Source organism: Dermacentor andersoni, chromosome 6 (assembly GCF_023375885.2).
Source record: "Dermacentor andersoni chromosome 6, qqDerAnde1_hic_scaffold, whole genome shotgun sequence".
NCBI lineage: Eukaryota > Metazoa > Arthropoda > Arachnida > Ixodida > Ixodidae > Dermacentor > Dermacentor andersoni.
The window spans coordinates 139089587-139114486 of NC_092819.1; the positions used below are offsets into that span (position 1 = coordinate 139089587).

The 24900-nt window shown below is 44.9% G+C and overlaps 1 protein-coding gene across 1 annotated transcript; it reads right to left on the bottom strand.

Annotated features, from left to right (window-relative positions):
- Positions 1-928: 928 nt before the first annotated feature.
- On the bottom strand, positions 929-24536 carry LOC129382644 (uncharacterized). Its single transcript, XM_055066764.1, has 4 exons — positions 24298-24536; positions 17771-17897; positions 7367-7620; positions 929-1889 (listed from the first exon to the last, which is right to left on the bottom strand). Exons 1-4 carry the CDS (start codon positions 24469-24471, stop codon positions 1359-1361), a joined length of 1086 nt encoding a protein of 361 aa, XP_054922739.1. The 5' UTR covers positions 24472-24536; the 3' UTR covers positions 929-1358.
- Between the last annotated feature and the right edge of the window lie 364 nt (positions 24537-24900).

Genomic DNA, 24900 nt, shown 5'->3' on the forward strand with positions numbered 1-24900 from the left:
GTGACGTGAAGTTGCATTTACCAAGAAAGCACAATGCAGCTGCCGCTTTTGAGGACATTAACAAGTGTTAGCAATCGCTTTGGCGCTGGACGCATTTACCGCAATAGCTGTAGCTTCGCAGAACCCACGACGTTCTCAAGAAGTTACCCATTCGCATGCAGACAACGCAGTTTTCGCGAGCTATGGTGTTGAACGCCGCAGCCTCCGAACTACGTGCAGGTAACTCAAGTGTGAGCGCATACACGTCGAATTGAAGAGCTACAGTTCGACAACAAGTGCTACATTCTGCAGTGTTTCCTAACCCAACAGCAAGCTGTCCGACACGGGTCAAATTAGCAAGCACGCGAGCACGAATGTTGGCTCATACGATGCGCATGTCTCAACGCCATGGGCTTCGCTTGCTGGATGGCACAAGAACAGTGTTCGAGGCGTGCTCACAGGTTCCACGAAATGTTGGCGCCGCTTTTATAGGAGTGTGAGGTTTCTTTGGCCTGAAGTGTTTGCCGAGGAAGGTTTCCCTGTGCGCTGGCGCTCGTATGGCAAAAGACTGAACCGTTATTATTATCTGTGTCTGTGCGTTTGGTGTTAGGGGTCACCTTGCTGAAAGACACGTGATAATAGATTTCCTCGGCATTGCCATGGATAGCGATTCTCATATTTAATCTATCTTTAGGGATACACTTGAGTATAGCGAGAAATCATGCTAGTTGGTGTTCGTTTTCTTTGTGATGCGCTGATTACAACTATCAACCACGAAAGACACACCAGGCAATGACACAAGGGGTTGGTGTGTCCTTTCACGTCGTTCGTTGTACTCGGTGCACTACACAATGAATGAGAAGCACATTTGCTAGAAACTGCCGAAATTAAGTCATGGGCTCTTTTTAGAGGAAGGACTCACTTCGATACGTATTTGCTTGTGGTTTTATACATACGATAACCGAATTGGATAAAAGAGATCGGGTACAAGCATTGGAGGTCAGCCAATCAGGTCGCTTATGAGCATACACAGAATAAACTTAGTGCCTTGGGGTCGTAGTGTAAAAAGTGGTTCACTAGCAAAATACACACACCATGTATGGACATAAATTTTATGACATCGGTCTCTTACTGCATCGTCATTACGACCGTTTACTTGTACTTGAAGGTGCTCGTCTATGTTTGTCTCAAGTGGCTCGCACTTCCCACCGGCGCAAGCATTACGGCTCTTCCTCTCGGAGAGCATGCTGCGCGAAACAGTCTTTGCTCACGCGAAGTCCAAAGTAACACCCGAAAGGGGGGGGGGGGGGGGGGAGAGTGGCACAGTACAAACCAGTGACCTGTGCACATCATGAAGCATCCGTGCGTGGGCTTTGGTTCTAGCGAATGGCTAAAACCAGCACGATGACCGGTGTTTGGAGAGGGAACGAAACTTGGACATCGCCAGTCGGCTGAAGGTCGAAGGAAAACGGATTCGCGTCGAGGGCCAGCGAGCACGCAGTCCCCATAACGAGGGCAGCGCCTTCGAACACTCGGCACATCGCCTCCACGACGGGTGCCTTCAGCTCTTCTTCCTGGAAGAAGAGCACTATGACGTCGCTGATGTTGTCGATGCTCGCCCTAACGTTGTCCAGGTGCTGCCACATCTGCAGCACTGTGGTCCATCCGGCGTACTTGAGGCAAGCAGCCTTGACGTTCTCCCCGAATGACATGGCGCCCCAGTATGCCGGCGCAGGGGAGAAGCTTTGCGCGCTTCCTGGGTAAACGCGTAAACGCGGTGTCCACAGGATGCAAACGCCCACGTCGAACAGGCTCGGCTGCCGCCTGAACATCACCCCTCTGTTAAAGGCGTTGGTAATGTACAGGGCGAAGCGCGCTGGCATCCCCGTGTTTCGATGTCGGTACACGTCCTAGAACGGAGTAGATATATCGAAGTTAGAGGGACAGCTTGGGCTACAGTAATGTTGTTTCCTCGTGCAGCTTATAGCCTAGGTAACCATCCATATCATTGATGTTAAACAAGGCTAATTTCAAGTTACCCGTTTTTCATCGATGCGTGTGTCTGGTCGTGTCCGTCCTGTGTACTTCACGCCCACCCAACTGTCTGCACTTTAAATTTGAGTTTTATCAAAGCAAGGAAGTTATTGCCAATCTGCCATATGAAGCCGCCTGCCAGCCAAATGCTTGCCACCATAAAGTCGCTGGGGCGATAAAACACACATACCAGAATTGTTGTAGTTAAAACACTCGTACGTGATTTTTCAGATACATGAGAACATGCAAGCATGAGATTAACATTTGTAGTGCGTGTGAAAATAGTTATTTTTGTAATCACGGATGCACTGAGAATAGCAAGAACAACTACGACTTCACTTGCTGGAAAAACATATAAATGCAGAGGAGTAACGTTAGTTCAAATAAATTAGTAAATGCACAATTATCTTTACGGTAACTCGTGCACGTATGCTAACATGCTAGAAAACATGCGGGAAATAAAAAGAACATGAGGACAAATAGAGAGAGAGAGAGAAGGGAAGACAGAAAGGCAGGGAGGTTAACTAGACTGAGTCCAAATAGACTGAGGACAAATAGAAAACTTATTAGCCTGTACGAGGTAAGGAGAACAAAACGAAGAAATCGTAGCACTCCTAAGGACCGTGACAGTTCAATAATAAAACTCAATTCCAGAGAACTTTCTCTTCACCGGTGCTCTGGAAACACTGCTGATAGTGATCCTGATAACTGATCATTTATAATACCATCCCTCTTGATTAGTGGTAGCGGCAAATAGTTACCAAGCCTGTGTTTCCATATATGTAGTTACCAGCTATATTTGTACTTACCTTATACAGCTATCTAGTGACCATATTGTAATCTACCACTCTGCCTGCCTCTGCTTTACTGCGTAAGGTTAGCTATCCTTGTGTCGATCTCTTCTCTGCTTTTATTTTCACCGATATTCTAAATGTTGCCAGCTAATCTCCCCCAATGAATGCTTGGATCATCTTTGTACCCCAGTGCTACTCGAATGGAGACGTTCTCAGTAGCTCTGGCAGGATGAATATCTTGCCTTATTGCATCAGCATGTGCTGAGTAACCTTTAAATTTTTTTGTACAGTAGGCACTTTGTTGATCAATATATGCTTTTGTATATGCCCCCAATAGCTAGCTCGGGCCTTATGAGAGCAAAGCACAGCCTTTAGTGTTATTGTAAGCATTTCCGTTAATTTTTTCATGCCATCATAAAGGAAAAGTTTGACATTCACTCGAATCTTACTATTTCTTAGGTTTTTCATTGTAAAGCATCTTAGACTTTTGTTTCGTCATTTTCAACCAATTTACAGGCCCTGTTTGACGTCCTTACCTATCCCTTGATATTGTCCTTGATTTTGCAGGCTTGCTACAGAAACATGAGTTTCTCGCTTGAAATTGTAGAAAAAAGATTTTACTCATGCCGCTATTCAGGTCTTGCACAAATATCATGGAAAGATCATATTTCGAAAGAATACACATGCTGCTCTAACTTACGTGCATGGTTCCTCAAGAAAAACGATTTAAATTTGCCTTTGTCTCCACCTCTCGCAGTAAGTGATGCTTCAAATATGGCGGCTATGTCGCACCCATTTTGTGCAACTCCGCAAAACGTGGCCTTCAAGATCACCTGCCAATTATTGTTCGTGGGTATATATCCAAGGGACGCTGACAAAGAGAAACTTGACATTTTTTTAAATTCTTAAACGCAAGGCAAGCAGCGTTGGCAGCCGTTAAATCGCACGATTGAAGCAATAAAATGCGACGACCTTGCTCGTGTTTCGATCGGCCAGTGGCGCGGCAATTTTGCGTGCATTTCCGGGCTTCTTTCAGGCTCGGAAAAACACTTTCGTATACTGAGGAACAGAAAGCTGTATCCGGAGTTTTTCATGTCGCTCTACAATTTTCTCATTGACACTTTTCATCTAACTAATATTTAAGACCATCATTATTATTGAGAATAATTATTTGATTAGGAGGAAGGAAAAAATAAATTATCTCCATACGACCACACACAACATTACAATTGTTCTGTCCAGCTACGTGGCATTCGCATATTTTTAAGCTCTGGCTAAAGTTAGCGGGGGCACCCTGTACACAGATGGAGATGAAAGGTGAATAATGCTGACAGTATTTGATGATGATATTTGACGATGCGTGAAAAGCGAAATTCGGTTAAGCGTGACAGTAAACAGCAGCACGGCAAAGTAGAGTGCTTGCCGGAGTAAACGGCTCTGTCACATGGTCAGATTACCAAACAAAATATTTAAACTCCTTGCAAAGAACATTAAGCAGTGTTTCTAACGCACGTGGTGCCTCTTTTGTAAACTACGTACGCTCCGTAATTTTCCCACGTTCCTTGGTCATTCTATCGCCTAAGGATCCTGCATTGCATAACATATACCATGTGTTAACAATCGCGCTTTAAGCAGCATAATCACTATGTTACTGCCCCTGCCCTGTTGAAAGCACGGTGCAAGATGATTGTTGAGATATTAGCCTGCTTCTCAGGTTGCGACCGCCGGACAGCGGAATGTCGTGTGCAATATACTAACTGCACGTGCCTCTTGCTGCAGTCTTTGTGCCTTCATACGCTTGAGATTAATACAGTACCAGTGGCACCCACGACGATAATGGAAGAGAGAATAGTCTAGAGGAAGTTGAAATCCCGCAAGTAACGCCGGAAGAAGTAAAGAAAGACTTGGGAGCTTTGCAAAGGAGGAAGGCGGCTGGGGAGGATCGGGTAACAGCAGATTTGTTGAAGGATGGTGGGCAGATTGTTCTAGAAAAACTGGCCACCCTGTATACGCAATGACTCATGAGTTCAAGCGTACCAGAATCCTGGAAGAACGCTAACATAATCCTAATCCATAAGAAAGGGGATGCCAATGACTTCAAAAATTATAGACCAACCAGCTTACCGTCCGTTGCCTACAAAGTATTTACTAAGGTAATCGCAAATAGAATCAGGAACACCTTAGGCTTCTGTCAACCAAAAGACCAGGCAGGATTCCGTAAAGGCTACTCAACAATTGATCATATTCACACTATCAATCAGGTGATAGAGAAATGTGCGAAATATAACCAACCCTTATATATAGCTTTCACTGATTACGAGAAAGCGTTTGATTCAGTCGAAACCTCAGCAGTCATGGAGGAATTACGGAATCAGGGTGTAGACGAGCCGTATGTAAAAATACTGAAAGATATCTATAGCGGTTTCACAGCCACCGTATTCCTCCATAAAGAAAGCAGCAAAATCCCAATAAAGAAAGGCGTCAGGCAGGGAGATACGATCTCTCCAATGCTACTCACAGCTTGTTTACAGAAGGTATTCAGAGACCTGGATTGGGAAGAATTGGGGATAAGAGTTAATGGAGAATACCTTAGTAACTTGCGATTCGCTGATGATATCGCCTTGCTTAATAACTCACGGGACCAATTGCAATACATGCTCACCGACCTGGAGAGGCAAAGCAGAAGGGTGGGTCTAAACATTAATCTGCTGAAAACTAAAGTAATGTTTAAAAGTCTAGGAATAGAACAGCAGTTTACGATAGGTGGCGAGGCACTGGAAGTGGTAAGGGGATACATCTACTTAGGGCAGGTAGTGACCACGGATCCGTGTGATGAGACTGAAATAATCAGAAGAATAAGAATGGGCTGGGGTGCGTTTGGCAGGCATTCTCAAATCATGAACAGCAGGTTGCCACTATCCCTCAAGAGGAAAGTGTATAACAGCTGTGTCTTACCAGTACTCACCTACGGGGCAGAAACCTGGAGGCTTACGAAAAGGGTTCTACTTAAAATGAGGACGACGCAACGAGCTATGGAAAGTAGAATGATGGATGTAACGTTAAGAGATAAGAAAGGAGCAGATTGGGTGAGGGAAGAAACGCGAGTTAATGACATCTTAGTTGAAATCAAGAAAGAGAAATGGGGCATGGACAGGACATGTAATGAGGAGGGAAGATAACCGGTGGTCATGAAGTGTTGCGGACTGGATTCCAAGGGAAGGGAAGCGTAGCAGGAGGTGGCAGAAAGTTAGGTGGGTGGATGAGATTAAGAAGTTTGCAGAGACAACATGGCCACAATTAGTACATGACCGGGTTAGTTGGAGAAGTATGGGAGAGGCCTTTGCCCTGCAGTGGGCGTAACCAGGCTGATGATGATGATGATGATGTTTGATCTGCTTCACCTTTAGGTATAAGGCTCCAGGTTGTTACGCCCGGAAAATAAAATGCAATTCGAGGATTCTTCATAAATGCTGACCAAAGGCCTGAGTCTGAAATTTTGCGCATACTGCACGCACTATAACATACAGGGGTGATCATTCCTAAGTTTTGCCTAGTTTTTATAAATTGCATGTAGCAGATGGCGTTATTCTTGTCCTGGAGATGTATTATTCAGACATACGGACGTTACCAGCATGATAAACCAAACACATATCTAACCCATTAAGGAGGATTCGGTAATAAAGTTTTTAAATAATTACTTTGCGGCACGCACTCTAATTTACGAGTTGTGCCCGGTGAGTTTGCAAGACGTATTCACTTGAAATAGATTTCCCTGTTGACGCCAGTTGAGAAATATTAGTTCTCAACGTTTGGGGCGAAATACATGGGCGTTCCATATGCTTTTGTGCTTCTATGCAAGAAGTAAGTGGAACGAGAGTGCATGCTTTACGGTGAGTTTGATCGCGTAAATCTCCAATCTGATGTGATACTGGAGATTCATTCCAAGTGGATACGCGCTGCAAATTAATCGGCTACAATTCTTAACTTGTAATTTGTTCCACAAAGTGATCAACTAAGCAGTTAATTAGTGATTTGCGGTGGATTAGTTGAATACGAGTTTCGATTGCTCGGGCAAGTAATGTCCGCCCCTCAACTCTCCAACATATGCGCGTGTCGTAAAGTTTGTCTCCAGAAAGGTGTATATATATATACATATATATATATATACATATATATATATATATATATATATATATATATATATATATATATATATATATATATATATATATATATATATATATATAGTCACTTTCAACAGTAAATGTATTGCCTTGGTTTTTGTTGCAAATGAAGTCCGCATCGGCACAAAGTTAACAAGTAGGAACGTTATTTGAGTAACTTGTGTGGAATCCCTTTTTCAAGATGTGTTAGATTTTAAAAAAGAACTCACCCTCTCTGTAAAACAAGAAGCAGAAACTCTGCTGCGTATCCTAATGTGAACACTCGGTTTGCCAGGGCAATGTCATCCGCTTTTACGGGTGTGGTTCGTGACTATGCATGTGTGCGGGTGAATGTGCCGGTGGTGTTATTTCTGGGCATAACCACGCTAAGCGCACCTCGCCGCCACAGATGGGAATGGTGCGTTTCAGCTGATCAAAGAGAGCGGCTGTGGCAACGGGCATTCCGCACGCGGCGTACGGCGACCACTCGCACTCGAACGTTGCACCGGGTGACCCGTAGAAAACCAGCACGCATACGCTGGCATCCCGCCGTTCCTTGATGCCACACCGTTGAGCGGTCACCGGACCCTGCACGTCCATCTGAACGACGCTGACGCCCTTGGGGAAGCAAGAGGCGATGCTTGACAAATCTGGGCAGAGAGTCGTCGCGACATTCGTAAGTCAATCACTGTAAAAAAAAAAAAAAAAAAAAAAACATGGGCAGAATTCACAGATGGTGTCGATGAGGAAAATCAGCTCAATAACAAGATAACGCACAGAGGAAGAGAAGACAAAGACAAGCGCAGGGAAGCGCTTGTCTTTGTTCCTTTGTCTGCTCCATTGTTCTTTGTTCGTGTTACACACGCTGCGCCTTCTAACGGCGCTGCCTTGAAGTCCGCGCATACCCAGTTGAACACACACACTGACCCAAGATGACGGCGAATACTTTCATTGAAGAGTGTCACGTACGTTGTGGCTCGTCACCAGTGACACATTACGAGGGCTAGATGCCCCAGCGACACATACGCAGTGGCATATAACTGAGTTGGCGTCAAAGAACCTCATTGAATTGCGGTACAATTTTTATGGTGCATACCTAGTGGCCCACACAATGGCCCACATTTTATATTGCACTACTTTCGGGATCGGCCCTTAATTTTGGTTGAATAGACGAATTGCTAGATAGCCGGAAAGAAAAATTACGGCAGAACCCATCTCACAACGACCGTCGACGGTAATGCGATTAGAATGCTAGCAATGCAGGGACGCACCGTATTGCTCAAGTCACGTTTATTTAGAACCTACGCGTATGATGGCCATTACGAGACATTCCTTACTTCAGCTATATATGCGCCCATCTCCGCTATCAGTCGGCATCGTCGTGGCACTTCCTTGGCAAAGTAGCCAATGAGCAGACGGCGTGATGACGACAGTACGACAATGCAGTGCCAAGGATGGTGGGATGAAGACGGGATGACGTCGATGGAACGGCAAAAGTGATAGACGACGAAGGCACGACGACAAGATGGTGACTCTGAGAGGACAACGATGTTATAACGAGGACAGTATGACGATGCCAGCATGAAGACAATGGAATGACTGCAACTGGATGACAAAGCTGGAATGACAACAATGGCAAAACCACGACGAAATGACGACAACAATACGAGAACCGGTGCATGAGATCAACTGTGTAACGACGACACAATGACGACGATGGCTAACAATGGCGGCATAAAGAAAATTACACGATGACAGTATCATTACAATAGAATGACGATAGTGACGACAACCGCTTGAGGACAATGGTATGATGACGACTGTGCGACGACGCTGGAGTAACGACAACGGCATAACGGCAGTCGGTTGATTAAGTTCAAGTGAGCACAATAAGATGGACATGACGGCATCACAGCGAAGGTGTGACAATGAATGCGTGACGAAGACTGTATGACGACGACGTGTTGACAAGAATGGTGACACGACGGTGACATGACGGGAGCCGCATGACGAAGCTGAGCGACGACGATGAAACTATCAAAATCGCATTACGATAACGTTATGACAACGAAATGCATGTTGACTGTATGGTGACGATGATACAGCGAGAGTCCAATGTGAAAGCTGGAATTACAACGATGGAATGATTACGACAGCCTCACGACCATGAACACATGCTTATGGTATCTTCGACTGGTCGCCTGTATGCCCCGAAGCAGAGTCGAGTAGATCGGGCGTTTCCCGAGCTCAAAGGTAGAGGACAAGCGCGCAAGCCGAACGTGCGACTCGCTCTCGGAGGAGGAAATTGCTGATGCGAAACCACGTGACTACTGCCAACGTCCGATGTTTCGCCTATCCAAAGCTCCCGGCGCTGCCGGAAAAACCGGCGGACGTGCCGGCGGGACGAGCGTTCGTCGAGACGCCAGCATGCAGTGAGTGGCCTATGTTGCCAAGGTTACGGTGAACCGTCGCCAACAGCAGCGACGCGGCGCTGCGATGACGTTTCAATCTCGATGACTGCTCCGACGACAGGGCTCGGAGCGCCTCAGAGCGCTCCAAGATGGAGGAGAGCAATCGGGAAGAACCAGCCGAACGCAGGGCGCGCACCCTCTTTCAACCAGCCGAAGACAACGCCGCTCGCGAGAGCGCTCCAGAGCGCTCAGAAACGACCAGCCGAAGATCGCATTAGTGGCTCAAGCTATTACACAACGTAGGGCACTGTGTCAGCGTATACGGCGGGACGACGACGGCATGACGAGAATGAAATGACCAAGCTGCACTGACGTTGATCTAGTGACTACGGTGACACCACGACAACGTGCGCATACCTAGGGTCCCAGCTATTAGACAATTTACCTGTATATCATTTGGTTGGCGCAGTAGGCGCGACAATGATGCCGGAATGAAGCGAATGAGGTGAACAAGCTGCAATTATGGCGATGCAATGAAACTACGGCATCATCACTATGATCACATATCCAGTCACCTTAGCTGGAAGACAACTTGTGCTAATGTGCAGGCGTATGAGGACGGACGGACGGACGGACAGACAGACAGACAGACAGACAGACAGACAGACAGACAGACAGACAGACAGACAGACAGACAGACAGACAGACAGATAGATAGATAGATAGATAGATAGATAGATAGATAGATAGATAGATAGATAGATAGATAGATAGATAGATAGATAGATAGATAGATAGATAGATAGATAGATAGATAGATAGATAGATCTAAAGTAGGCAAAGTAGGCAACAAATGCTAATGACATTAAAAGTTGTCCAGCAATGCAAAGAATGTTATTCGCATTTAAAGTATTGATTAATAAATGCTGTTGTTGAAAAGGGCTGGTCCTATGCCTATGGTGCGGTGCTATGAGAATTTGGGTATATGGTAATGGCTGGAAAGGTGGGAGGGGTAAGCAAGCAGATGACGATGGTCAGTCAGCTGCATATATCCAAATGGCTCACAGTTCAAACAACAAGACAATATTGGTCAGCGAAGCCCACATAATCGAGTGGTACACGACACACTTGTCGAGCCCACACGCCCGTTGGTCAGATCCAGGTCTCGTAAGCTGGGATCGTCGTCCTGTTTTAGGGCATCTGCGGCGCCTCTCTCTATAAGCTCGACCACCTCTATCTATAAGCTCGACATCCCCAAAAAAGATGTTTGGCCACGGGATGGCATTGTGTTTGGCAGTCGAGGCACTTATGGTAGAACTGCGTGGGAGTATGCTTATCTTTATTGTTGGTGCCTTTTTCCCCCTTGGGCATACATGATATCGATATATCAATGGAACCAGAGGTTAGGCCACTGCTTGATTGCAGGTGATGATAAATTCTATCCTGCTTTTGGTAATCACAATGACTGTATGAAGTAAAAACTATAAGGTCTATCGGAGTCAACTCTTAATATCACTGTTCACAGTGGTAGCTATTTCCATATACGGCTTGTACGATATAATTTTATGATTATTCGTTTATAATTACATCGTTCATTACGCCAGACTCAAATTCAGGCTGGGAAGCACTTTGTGCTGCATTGGGTGATATTGAGAGTGTATATCGCTACTGTGACACCTCTCATCCAATTACGCAAAACATGTTTTTTTTTTTGCCATTTATGACGGCGTACGAAAGGTGGTAATATTACGCAAGACTGGAAGAAAGTAACATCCGTAGTGCAACGGAAAGTCATTCTTCTAAATGAAATTTCTTGTTGTTGAGTATTAAAAAAATTTTAGGGTAAGTCACAGCTAAAGATCGATGATGGATGAATAACTTTCTTGAGGTCTGTCGGTGATCGCGATTGGCGCGCAGCGGGCCGCTCCCACGTTGGGACAGAGAGGCCCTGCCCCTCCGCCGCGTCGCGGGTCCGATGGAGAGTTTATTACGCCAAAAAGAGGTGAGGCGTGCAGACAGGCCACAAGAGATAGACAGACCAGAGCTGTGCTTCAAGGTCCAAGCTGCGTAGAACTCGGTCCCACTCTTCCTTGGTGGTCCCGGCCCCGGTGCCAGGAGGCAACCCCATAGCATGTGAGCAGGGCTAGCTATATCTTTACAAAAGCGACACGCATTGTGAGGGCGCGCGTCCGGAAATATTTTGTGCAGGAAGGCTGGGCACGAGTAGGTGCCCGTCTGAAGCCGCCTGTACGTGACTTGTGCTTTATTGAGTGCTTTGGGAAGTAGCGGCATGATTCTCTTGACTAAATTATAGTGCTGGGTGAGATTGTTGTAGGTGACGAGGGGGTCGCGCTACAGATGAAATGGTGAAATTCGTATTCCTTAGCCATTTATGAATGTACGGCAAATACCCACTGTAAGCTTGGAACTACTATGCGGTTATACGTAAGCTTGAACAATGCATAGGATTCAAATTTCATCCATGTAGTGATATTTATGACTAAACCTTCGTGCACGTGTTCAGTTGCTGCCTAACTATGGATAGTAAAACTATACAGGGAAACTCTGCGACGATGAGCACGACTAATTGTGGACAACTATTCCGGTGCTTTAGTCATTATACTCTATATAGTTTTGGGTGTTCAGTAACAAGTATTTAGAAAACTTGTGGCACCACAGTCATACCCACCAATCGTACATAGCTGCACCGCTCTCTAGCCAAACACAGTATTCATTCATATGCGCATCCGACTCGTCGTTCCGAGTCCCAACCACGATTATAGTCCAGATGAGACATCTGAGGCAGGCACGTACCCAGGATTTTTTTTCGGGGGGGGGGGCCCACCACTTCCACCACCACCATCATCATCATCATCATCATCATCATCATCATCATCATCATCATCAGCCTGTTTTATGTGCACTGCAGGACGAACGCCTCTCCCTGCGATCTCCAATTACCCCTGTCCTGCGCCAACTGATTCCAACTTGCGCCCGCAAATTTCCTAATTTCATCGCTCGACCTAGTGTTTTGTCGTGCTCGATTGCGTTTCCCTTCTCTTGGAACCCATTCTGTAACCCTAATTGTCCAACGGTTATCTAACCGGCGCATTACATGGCCTGCCCAGCTAGATTTTTTCCTCTTGAATTCAATTCGAATATCCTCTATACCCGTTCGCTCTCTGATCCAAACCGCTATCTTTCTCTCTCTTAACGTTGTGCCTAGCAATCTTCGTTCGATCGCTCTTTGCGCTGTCCTTAACTTGCTCTCAAGTCACTGCCCCATATGTCAGCACTGGCAAAATGCACTGATTGCACACCTTACTTTTTAATAATAATGGTAAGTTTCCAGTCAGGAGCTGGCAATGTCTGCCGTATGCGATCCAACCTATTTTTATTCTTCTGTGAATTTCCTTCTCATGATCAGGGTTCCCTGTGATTGATTGACCTAGGTAAACGTACTCCTTCACAGTCTCTAGTGGCCGACTGGCGATCCTGATCTCTTGTTCTTTTGCCCGGCTATTTATCATTATTTTCATCTTCTGCATATTAATATTCAACCCCACTCTTACACTCTCTCTGTTAAGGTCTCCAATCATTTGTTGTAACTCGTCTGCATTGTTGTTGAATAGAACAATGTCATCCGCAAACCGAAGGTTGCTGAGATATTTGCCGTCGATCTTTATTCCTAAGCCTTCCCAGTTTAATAGCTTGAATTCTTCTAAGCACGCAGTGAATAGCTTTGGAGAAATTGTGTCTCCCTGTCTGACCCCTTTCTCTATAGGTATCTCCCCTGCTTTTCTTGTATAGAATTAAGGTAGCTGTAGAACCTCTGTAGATATTCTTCCGCGAAGGACGAGTCAGTAAGACGAGAAACTATTTACAGATTATATCTACAACAACGGTTGCAGCGCTGACCGGTTAGATTCACAGCGCGAGCCAAGTTCGTTCTTCCTCCTCTTTTCTGGAGTTATGCCGCCCACGCGCATCGTTCAAACAAACAAATACCACACGTATGTAGCAATACTTTCCAAGCTTTTTACGTAAGCGTTCTGTACTCCTTGATTACGTAGTGCCTCTATCACTGCTGGTATCTCTACTAAATCAAATGCATTTTCGTAATCTATATAAGCCACATAGAGAGGCTTATTGTACTCTGCAGATTTCGCGATAACCTGATTGATGACATGGATATGATCCATTGTAAAGTATCTCTTCCTGAAGCCACCCTGTTCCCTTGGTTGATAAAATCCAGTGTTGCCCTTATTTTATTGGATATTATTTTGGTAAATATTTTATATAATACTAGGAGCAAGCTAATGGTCCTATAATTTTTCAATTCTTTAACGTCTCCTTTTTTGTGGATTAGTATGTCTGCATTCTTCCAGTTTACTTGGACCCTTGCAGTCGATAGACACTTCGTATAAAGAGCCGCCAGTTCTCAAAGCATTATGTCTCCTCCATCTTTGATTAAATCGACTGTTATTCCACCTTTTCCTCCTGCTCTTCATCGTTTCATGTCTTGCAGGGCCCTTCTGACCTCATGGCTAGTTATAGGAGAGTTTCTCTATCCTGGTCATTACTGTTTCTAAGTGAGGTATCGTGACTCCTCTGGGTACTCTATACAGGTCAGCTTAGAATATTTCCGCTGCTTTTACTATATCTTCGAGATTGCTGATGATATTATCCTTCTTATCTTTTAGTGCATCAATCATGGTTTGTCCTATGCCAGGTTTCTTTTTTACTGATTTCAGGCTGCGTTCATTTTTTACGGCTTCTTCAGTCTTTCTCATGTTATAGTTTCGAATATCAGTTAATTTCGCCTTGTTGATCAGTTTTGACAGTTCCGCGAATTGCGTAACGCTGTGCGGCCACCAGTCCCATACAACCGCGTAGAGCGCAGGACTCTGCGATTCTAGACGTACTGCGCTCACCGCGATAGGTTAGAAAAACACCCACATATGCACAGCAGAGAAATGGCTACGTGAGGCGGTTCGACCAATAACTGTGGAAGCGTCATTCAAAACAAGTAATTGTTTTCCACTTCTGGCGGCCTTTTCTCTACTTCCTTTTTAAATAAAGATATGTTGATGCATAAATATTCTCATAAACAACGATGAACTTTTTTTATTATTCGCTTTTGCTTGCAGTTTGGTTGTTGCCTTGGCTCTCTCCCTTAGTAGATCGCTTAATTTCTCAACTCCTTTCGATTTTTTGTTTACAGTTGCCAATTTTGCACGAGAAGTGCTATACAATTAGGGAAAAACAGACGAGGTAACGGGCGACAGTCATCTTGCTTATGGGTTTAAGGGTTATTGCAGGGTCTCATGATGGACGCTCTTGCACATTATTTTATTTCCCACCTTATCTAACCCATATCACGTGTATATGGTTCCGGGCATCTGCCAACGTCGCGGCGAGCCGTAACTCGAGGAAATAATGAAGCAAATTGAAAAGTTAAACGCAATTGGCATTTTCTCCGGCCGCAACTCGTTCCATGAGGGTACAGACCAGCTGAGTAACAGCCGTATCCCTCTCCTGGTCCCAGGATCTGCCTAAACAGAGAAGGTTGAACTAACAAAAGCAACAGCTATGCGCGTGACGGTTGAATAGATGGTGACAACTGAACGCATCTCGAGTTAATCGCACGGGTGCGGAATCTATGAGAAAACTGTCCTTCACATTACAAGAGATGCCGATAACTACCGCCATCTAAAAGGAGTGAAAAAGGCAGCATAATGCTGACCGATGAACAGCTGCCAAGTATCAACATTGATCTGGCGTGGGTGGGGAGGGGGGGGTATGCCACTTGATTTCGGGGGGGGGGGGGCCGGGCCCCCCCGGGTCCCCCCCTGGGTACGTGCCTGATCTGAGGTACTTTCCCCTGCATCTTGATACATTTTTGGAGCAGCTGTCTTTTCAGCACCATAAGACAGATCTTCGCATACGTTTGATCGCATTAAACATTTGAGGGAATCCTATTCATACAGCACTACATTAGTTCGGTGAAATTGAAAAGTTGTTTTACTAGTCCAAACAAAAATTTGTTGATCCGACGCACTGGGGCAATCATTGCAAACGAAGCTTCCTGGCTGATTACTTTGATTGACAATAATTAGCGGTGATGTTGGCAGTGAATGTGTATGTTATTCAGTATTTAGTCCAATAAGAGAGTAGTGAGTTGATGTTAAACGTTACCTTGCTTGCATCACTACTGTTCGTCTGCGCAGTCCACAAAATACAAGGGGTGACGCGTTTGCTTGAGGCGTTGTTGATCGCAACAGAACTGCTTGTTGGCCTAGTTGGTGCTTGCTAAAAGACATGTCTGACAGTTAAGCATTATCATTGCCTCACTTGAGAAATCGCACCGTGGCACAAATGGTAAACTTTAACTGAATTATGAGGCTGTGCGTAATTCAATTAATTATGATAATTGCATGTACACATTGTGTACATGCATTAGCAGTCTGCACCACGTTTCACTGGGAGCAAAGACGCTCCTGTTCCGCGCATTGCTTCTTTCGGGCCTTGGTGTCTTCGACGCTCAGTGCACGATTGAGAATCACTTTTCTGGCCCGGGTTTACGTGCTTCTTCTTCATAGATGGATGGATGGATGGATGTTATGAGCGTCCCCTCTGGAACGGGGCGGTGGGTTGCGCCACCAAGCTCTTGCTATTATACTGCCTAATGTCCTACCTTGGTTAAACGATGAAAAAAGAAAAAAAAAAACACTATGAACTACCACGCCCAAATTTTCTGATCACCTATTACGAACTGTGCTTTTGTACTTCTCCGTTTTTTGTCATTTCCCTACTTTTCTTCCACCAATCCTCCAATCGCCTCTTACTAATGCCTATTACGGACATGTTTGCTTTACCACTGCTCCCGCTGAGCCCAAGGGCTTCAAGGAGGCCAGTGGTGCCTAAATCAACCGCTGGGTAGACGTCTTCACATTCTAATAAAACATGCTCCGTCGTTTCCCTAGCTTTACCGCAGCAAGCACATGCTTCTTCTTCCTTCTTATATCTCGCTTTATAGGTGCGTATTCTAAGGCATCCCGATCTCGCTTCGAAAAGTAATGAGATTCCCTTTGAGTTATCATAAATGGTTTCTTTCCTGATTTTTTTTCCTCTGAAGTAGTTACTCATGGTAGGTTTCTTTTTCATTGCCGCTACCCATGAGATTATTGCAGCCTCTCTGACTTGCCGCTTGACGTTCTTTGTTGCTGTGTTGCCCACCATACAGGCCGCATACTTGCTGCATACGTGACCAGCGAGCGCCATCTGGTGGAGTTGCAAAAAAAAAAAAACCAGCAGCACGCGCGGCAAGACCATGACAGCGCCCGGAAAGTCGGGAGGAGAGGCAAAGAAAGCTTCGATTTAAAAACGTCTGGGCGTTTGCCAACAAGTGACATTTGCCTACGAGACTTTATCTAATGTCACTTGCAATTCAGATTACCTCCCTTAGGCTCAAGAGCATGAGAATATTAGTAAAAATTATGCTAAATTCCTTGCGCGAAGACTAAAACATACACCATATTTCCCGCGTGATACAAGACTCACTTACGATCCCAAGGCGAAGAAAATTACTTTAATTTCTCCACTTAACCAATCATTCAATCACGCTTTTACTTGACAAGATGTCATTCTGCCAAACTCTAGACTTCATCAGTTGAACGATTACTACTTGAAAACTGGCAGTAAGATCATTTGGTCAGCTATTAACTTTTATCGAGAGCAAGACCTGGCGTCATAATATGGCATTTTTCGATGGATTTTATTCAGTGGAGTAAAATGTCTCGTCTCTTGTGAACTGGCAGCTGTCTAATGGCAGCCATAAGAAGTAACCCGAATGAGCTAAAGTGTTTTGTTTTATTGTACACCTGCGGAGTACATTAAATTTGTATTATTCTGGTAGAACCTCGTTATAGTGTTTTTCCATACTGCAGTAATGCTACACTAAAGACAGGGTTGACTATTCTTTATTATTATTATTATTATTATTAATATTATTATTATTATTATTTTAATTATTATTATTATTATTGATTACTATCAGGCGTTTTCCTAAAAAGAACATTCTTATCAAAGTCACTACATTGCCATCTAAATTGAAGCCACATGATGAAATTACAAGGCGATGGAGACGCATATACGTAAATATTTTAACTCATAGTGACATAAGCTGGCTGCTCGGGTGAAGCCTCCAAAACCCACGACGACCAGATACCAGCTGAGACATAATCTTGGCTTAAGATTGCTTGATAAGCGAATCGCTCCGTCTCGAATGAGCGAAACTGGCTTAACTATGGTTCCAAGAAATAGTTATTAAACAACGGTTCTTGATATGTTACTGTAAACAGTTGGGTCGTTCTCCCGAAGAACTTACCATAGTGCCTTTCTGAGCATAGGATTATGGCAAAGGATGGATGCTTTGACGCTTTCTCGGCGACCGCAAGACGCGAATGGAGTTCTTCCAGAAATTTGCTGCGCGTGAATGGATCGTCTAATCTGTCCTGCATATAAGAAGTAAAAATGAAAAAAAAAAACACATCAATGATGGATTGTTCCAAACACTACGACGCGGATGTGTTAGGGTGCATAATTAAGACAATGATTTGTGGGCAGACGAACTGGCGGGGCAAAAGGGATAAAGCGAAAAATTGAATTAATTTACAAAGATGAAATGATCATTTGAGACCTTACTTTCGTACATATCGTGGTACTGGGATGGCTCTAAGAAAAGAAAGTAAAGGTCAAACACCTGAGTACGGCTACAAACAAACCCTCTTGGAAAATTATATGTACCACGTACCACAAGCTGGATTGTTCCTAAGTAAATCCAAATGATCATATAGAGTTATGGCACGGGACATACATGATTTTACAAAGGGCCAGGATGCACCAGACAGAACGACAAGGCCTGGTAGTCTTGTCAGGTGAGCCCTGCGTTAGCAGCCGTACTCAGTCTGGCTCAGCGCCATTACAAGATGAGTAAACACCAGATATATAGGCTAATTCTTTGCTTCACTCATGAAGGTTTGAATACTCCAGTTTAATCATTTTTATTGTTCAATTTGCGCTGAAACTACAGTACCAATGTGTTGTTGTCATGTTGCATATTTCAACGTATCTTTTCGCGTTCGGGCTGCTGTGGCTTAAAAAAAGCCATACAGCGAAGATATATATGACTCGGATCCTGGAATCCCGGCGACATAAAAGTCGACAGAAAGCCATTCCACGAACTGAAGAGAAAACTACCCATCTTGATTTGAGCTGCGCATGCAAGGCACGCCCCGCTATTCGTTTCAATAAATAAAAGCACAAAACAAGTGTCACAATCGTATGATAGATGATAAGGCGCGTTCGAAAAATGCGAAGCACAGTGTTCGCTGCGTGTGTTTTCCCGTAAAAATTACAGTTGCATAAGATGCAGTTGCCGGGAAGCAGCAACTCTAGCGTACGAAGCACGGAGTGACGTCACTACACTTTCATACGTAAAACAGGATCTCGGCTAGCGACTGATTTCAATTGTGTTCTGATAGCGCCTTGAGAAGGCCGCGCGAAGTTGGGACTCTCGAAGAGCAGCGTGAACACGAAGAGTGGCGAAAATTATCGATATCGTTTCAAAGGAACAAAGTTTTGGTACAATGTACTTAATTGTCTTATTATCGATAATTTCATGTAGTGTATCGCTCAATCGTTCAAGTCTACGTCACATTGATCCATCGGGTCATGTGAGACCACAGCTTCACTGGCTGACAGCCTTCACAGCGTGAATTGAAGCCGAATTTTTTAACCTTTTCTTATCGGTCGTTAAACATGCACTTTCTGTTTGCTACTTGGTTCCTTTCTGTTTCTTGCAATCACGGTTGAGTGGGTTCGGTACTCTACAGCTCAGTATATAACCCATCTGCTGCCTTTTTTGTATAGTCGAATTTGATGACATTGCCACGCTTACCTTTTCATTACATTCATCTCGCTCTTTCTTATGGCAATTAAGTTTTCTTTTGAACTATTTCGTGCTGCATCGATTTATTACTGCCACATGAACTTGCCCGCAACGTAATTTCAGATATCATTTACTTTATGCTTGTTTATCAACCTTGAATGTCAGCCATTATTGAACGATCTCCGGAGCAGGACAGTTTTACAACGCAATTATTGAGTCAACAGGAGCACTGTAAAAGCGTCCTCAACGTGCTCTCTCCGCAGCAGCTGCGTTCCAATGGAAGAACAGGAGCAGTTCGGTGACGCCGAGTGCAGTCGTGAGCAGTTAGCACTGCTGCCGCACGAAAAGTGGAGGGTCAAGGAAGGCACGGGACGCCAACGCGTCATATACTTTTATTTTGGCTGTGTTTCGGTCGTTTTGGTTCAGTATGCAGCTGCAATGGCAGCTGAAAATCGAAGTTCGTGCGATTACCACCGCGGGAAGTTAAACACTCTGGTCACGTGATATACCTTCGCACTCGTGCCTGATCTCGGAGCGCGTGATACGTTTCAATGGGGGATCATCGAGTCGCCCTTTCGTTGCGCTACTCCTCTGCTCACCCCGATCTTTGTCTCCGCTCCTGTTCTGCTAATGGAGTGCACCATTAGCTGGAGTTCTGCTAATGGAGTGCACCATTCATAATTGGAAGCATTTTAATTTGCCTTTAGCTACTTTTGTTCCCACGCAATGTGAAAGACGAAAACTATTTTGAACTAATCGACTCTCTGCTCGACCCCTCTGAGTCTAACTCTTTTACGAGGAGCAGCGTCCTTTTCTTTTTTCCAGTACATCAAATTTTCTAGGCTCCGACTGGAACCGCCCCCGCATGAGTTTCGCAATAAAACCCAATTTTATGGTTCGCAAGGGAAAGTTGCCTCGCGTACATACTCTAGCCCTCTGACCTAGAGCAAGTTTAATTGGCCCACTTTATTACGTTTGGTTATACCCCTTCCTCAAGACAGGGTAAGAAGTTATCCCTGTCACAATAAAGTTATAGCCATATCCATGGTACAAATTGGTCATATGAATAATTGGCGCTCTTACCCTCTGGTTCGTCATTAAGAAAGAAATACGAAGTTGGTTTTTGTGGGGGATAAACGAATATCGTGTGAAGTTGCTCGCTGAAGAGGATGACAGTAAACACCTGTCTACGCATGCCCGTTAACTGTATCCCTCTGAGCATCGGAATAATTTAAAGGATCATTTTCGTCCCTGCGCAGCGGCTCACAAACAGCAGCATATACCTAGTTAACCATCATCATCACCAGCAACAGCAGCCTATTTTATGTCCACTGCAGGACGAAGGCGATCTCCAATTAACCCTGTCCTGCGCCAACCGATTCCAACTAGCACCCGCAAATTTTCTGATTTCGTCGCACCAACTAGTCTTCGTCCTTGACTGCGCTTCCCTACTCTTGGTACCCATTCTGTAAACATAATGGTCCAATTTAACCTGCGCATTACATGACCAGCCCAGCGCCATTTTTTTTCTCTTAATGTCAGTAAGAGTATCGGCCATACCCGTTTGCTCTCTGATGCAAGCCGCTATCTTTCTGTCTCTTAACGTTATGCCTAGCACTCTTCTTTCCATCGCTCGTTGCGCGGTCCTTAAAGGGCCTTTGAAATGGTTCGGGGAAATTTTGTAGACGCGCAGCGTACAGCTAAAGTTAATCATTCGCACCACAATTTGTGTGAAACGTCTCATATTAAAAGAGCTACGGATCATTACAAGTTGCCCTCCTCCATAGTCATGCATATTCTCCTCAACTCGTTCGCCGAGTGATCGGGGCTAAGCTCCGCCTCCACTGGCTCTCCGTCATGATGGCACGTCGTGTCGTCAACTTCCGGTTCGCTAGGAGCGAGCAGGCGAAGCCTCTCGAAACTCTCCGCCAGCTGCTTGGCAGTTGACCCCAAGCGAGAGATATCGAGGCAGCGTGCGTTGCGAGCATTCTGTGTAGACGTACGTGGGCTGCCTAATCGGTCTCCACGGTCGAGCCACCCGCTGGCGTAGAGCTTAACCAGCCAAACAAAGAGCTAATATTGCTCTAACCAAATGTAAAACATTTTAAACAAATACAAAAACAACGTGTTAACGATTACACTACTGCGAAAAATTTATACCAGCAGCAAAGAAGAATACATTTTGTTACTCCTACTGTGTGTGGTTGAGCTCTGTGCCACCAGGTGGCTGCACCATGCAGACCACATTTGCGCCTCTGCTCATCCCGTGAAACGACACGCAAGGGGAGACAGCCAGGCCCTGTCCCCTTGCGCTTGCGTTTACCCTAATACCGGCCTCGCGAAACGCTGTTGCGTCAGTAATCTTCCGGTGTAAAGTGACGGACGCAAACGTGCAAATCATGGCGCCGATAGGATAGCGGCAGTCCGATGCGCTGCAGCCAGTCCGCTCGTCTGCTGAGTTACAGAGGGACACGATGTCGCAGCTTGACATATCGCCAGTCGCTATGCCAGTCGTTATGTTTGCAGTCCATAACGCAACAAAGTCGAATCATAGTGCTCGCAAAAAGACCGAGACCGACTCTGACCGCGGAGCTCTCGTCAAAATGGAGCACGTTGTTACACAAGCAGACGACGCTTGCTGTGTGCAGGAAGTCCGTATGTGTAGTGATAAATTGTTGTTCTGCATTACCATTCTGTTACCTTCCTTTTATAGAAACAAATTAACATTCCAACTATTACGAAGATCATTTGTTCACCATAAAGGTGGAAAAATTATAGATAACGCGCCCTGGCAGCTAATCGGATAGCTCGCCAATATGACGTCAATTGGGTGATTTAGGTCATATGGGTAGGGGCGGCTGAAAATTCCGCCGAGCATTGTGCTGCGATTTGCAGCGAAGTACATTCTTAAAACCTTATGATAAATTGCACGCTATACGCGGGGAAATTAGATGCGTCGATTAACGATCAAAAGGACCTACTCTAACGGCTCAATACGTTTGTAGAAAATTGTCAAAGTCGTTTTAGGGTCCCTTCAAGAGGAAGCTTTAGCTCGGGCCCAACTCCGACGCGGCCTATTCAAGTACGTGTAAAACGCAGAAAAGCTTTTCTGAAATAACCCCTGGACCAATTTTAATGAAATTTGCTGCATTTGAGAGAGAAAGTTACATTCTAATGACTGCTGGAAGCGGAATTTCGATGTAAGGCTTGAATTTTGTGAAAAAGATTTTCAGAAATTCGAAAGTTTGAAAAAAATATAGACGCACGAAGTTTATAAATTAATAGCTCTGCATCGAAAACAGATATCGCGGTTTGGTAAACGGCATCGATTAGATCATTCGAAGCGGACAAATTAGATGAGTTAATTTATATATTACATGAATGCGTTACGTTGTGTACAAGGATCCTGCAAAAGCTGTATTTCCACATTAGTCATTTTCTTGGATTCATGTGTACCGTATCAATTTTCTCCGCTTTAGATGTATTATCAGATGCCATTCACATAATTGTGATGTCAGCTTTACTTGCTGAGTTCGAGTTGTAAACTTTACAGTATTGTTTTCTGAAAACGTTTGGTTTTTGCCAATCTTAAATAAAAAATTGACAATCTAAATCAAAAATACGAAACCGACAGTCACTAGATTTAAGTTTTTCTTTTAAATGCAACAAACCTTGTTAAATTTGATACAGTGGTTACCGATAAATACTAATTCTACTTTTACATGTATTTAGGTAGGAGTACTTGAGCTAGAGCTGCCTCTTGTTCTCAAGCTCCTTTGTCAGTCTCCAAGTCTCTGCCCCATATGTCAGCACCGGTAAAATGCGCTGATTGTACACCTTCCTTTTCACTGATAATGGTAAGCTTCAAGTCAGGAGCTGACAAGGTCTGCCGTATGCGATCCAACCCATTTTTATTCTTCTATGAGCCTAGTTAACCAAGTTGGCGTTAAATAGGTTCATAGAAGGGCGGTACAAACGCAGTGTCACATATCCTGCGCCTTATCACCAGTGACGTCAAAGAGCTTATTCTATGTGCCGCATTTCAGCTTTGTTGAAGAGCGGGCCATAGCTATGCAGCACCACATACTCAGTAACCCAAGTTGGTCCAAAGGTTGGTTTCAAAACCTGTTCTCTCAGCACATCAGCCGGATGCGCTACCGGTATGACCATGAAATACCCGTGACCCAGGTTGGCGGGAAAACAGTTAGAAACATAGATGGTTAGAGTCGGAAAAATGCTTCAAGTACCCAAAGAGTGCTAATCGCATTAAAAACAACGAAAGGGGCCAATAGCTGCAGCACAATGTCGCAAGCATGCTTGTATGCGGGTGTGCATGTTTCGTTTAGGAACCTGTGGTTGATTTATAGGACTGTATATATGCTTTGCGGTGTTAAGATGCGTTAATGCTTGTGACCTCACCTGTGCACCTGTGTGAAACCCTGAGTGGTTGACTGGGTAGGACTTTCCTAAGGATTCGTCATTATTGACTACTACTCCTATCAACGCCATCAATACGTCGAGCAACAATGCTTTGATTTGGGCGAGTCGGTTGGTCCTCAAAGTGTTCATTGGGTTATTAGAGCTGTGTTGGGGACACTGTCATTATCTTGAGCTTTAAAAAGCGCCTTTCACAGCTGTCGCTGCTATGAACGAGGTGAGTTCTCATACTGCTTGAACCTGAGTGCGCGCGCGCGCGCCACCCCACTGCAGTATACAAAAGCGCACAATGTTAGTTACCACTAATCATTTTCTATCGTTATCCCTCCAGATCTTCCTCAAGATCAACATAGAGCCCGCTCTGTTTTCCTGCCAGTATCCCGCGAGTGACACTGAAATAACTGATGCCTTGAAGATTTCAAACTCTTACACACACACTGATATTCTCTGCAGATGCCAACCTGAACGACCTCTTTCTCAAATGACACCGGTTAAAAGCATGCACGAAAGGCGGTGCGGTACATCACCTGCAGTAGCACGAAGAAGCGAAGTCTCTTTGCCAGCAGTGGCAGGGCGGCCTCTTCCCAGAGCGCGTTGGACCGCGCGCAGTTGAAGAGGTCGTCGACGTGCAGGCCCTCGAGCACGTCCCGAGCCACCATCCCGCAGAGCTGCAACTGCAGCTGCTCGGCCGCGTCCCCCATCCCGGCGTGTAGCGAATGCAGAGCCCAGATTTTAGTGGTACATACCCAGTCTGGGAGATCGGCCAATACCGGCTTGTTCTGTCCTCCAAGAGTGGCTCATACCCACTGCGGGGGAGTGGCCAAGAATCGGGTGTGGTATCGAAAATGATTACGCAATCTTAGAGAGAAGCACTACTGAGAAATTCTGAATAGCTGAAAAGAATGAAGTCAGATAGAAATTGAAGAGTCTTGCAAATAAATCTACCTGATTCAATTATATACATCACAACATCTGCACCAACAAGAGGCTGCCACCCATAGGATATCAGGAATCGTTACATTGAATCCAGTACCATGAAATTGTCCTTCTAAGGTGTATTGTCTCAATTACGAAAAAATGGCCACATGACTCATCCTTACCACAGTATGTGCACGAGGATGAGGTTGCCA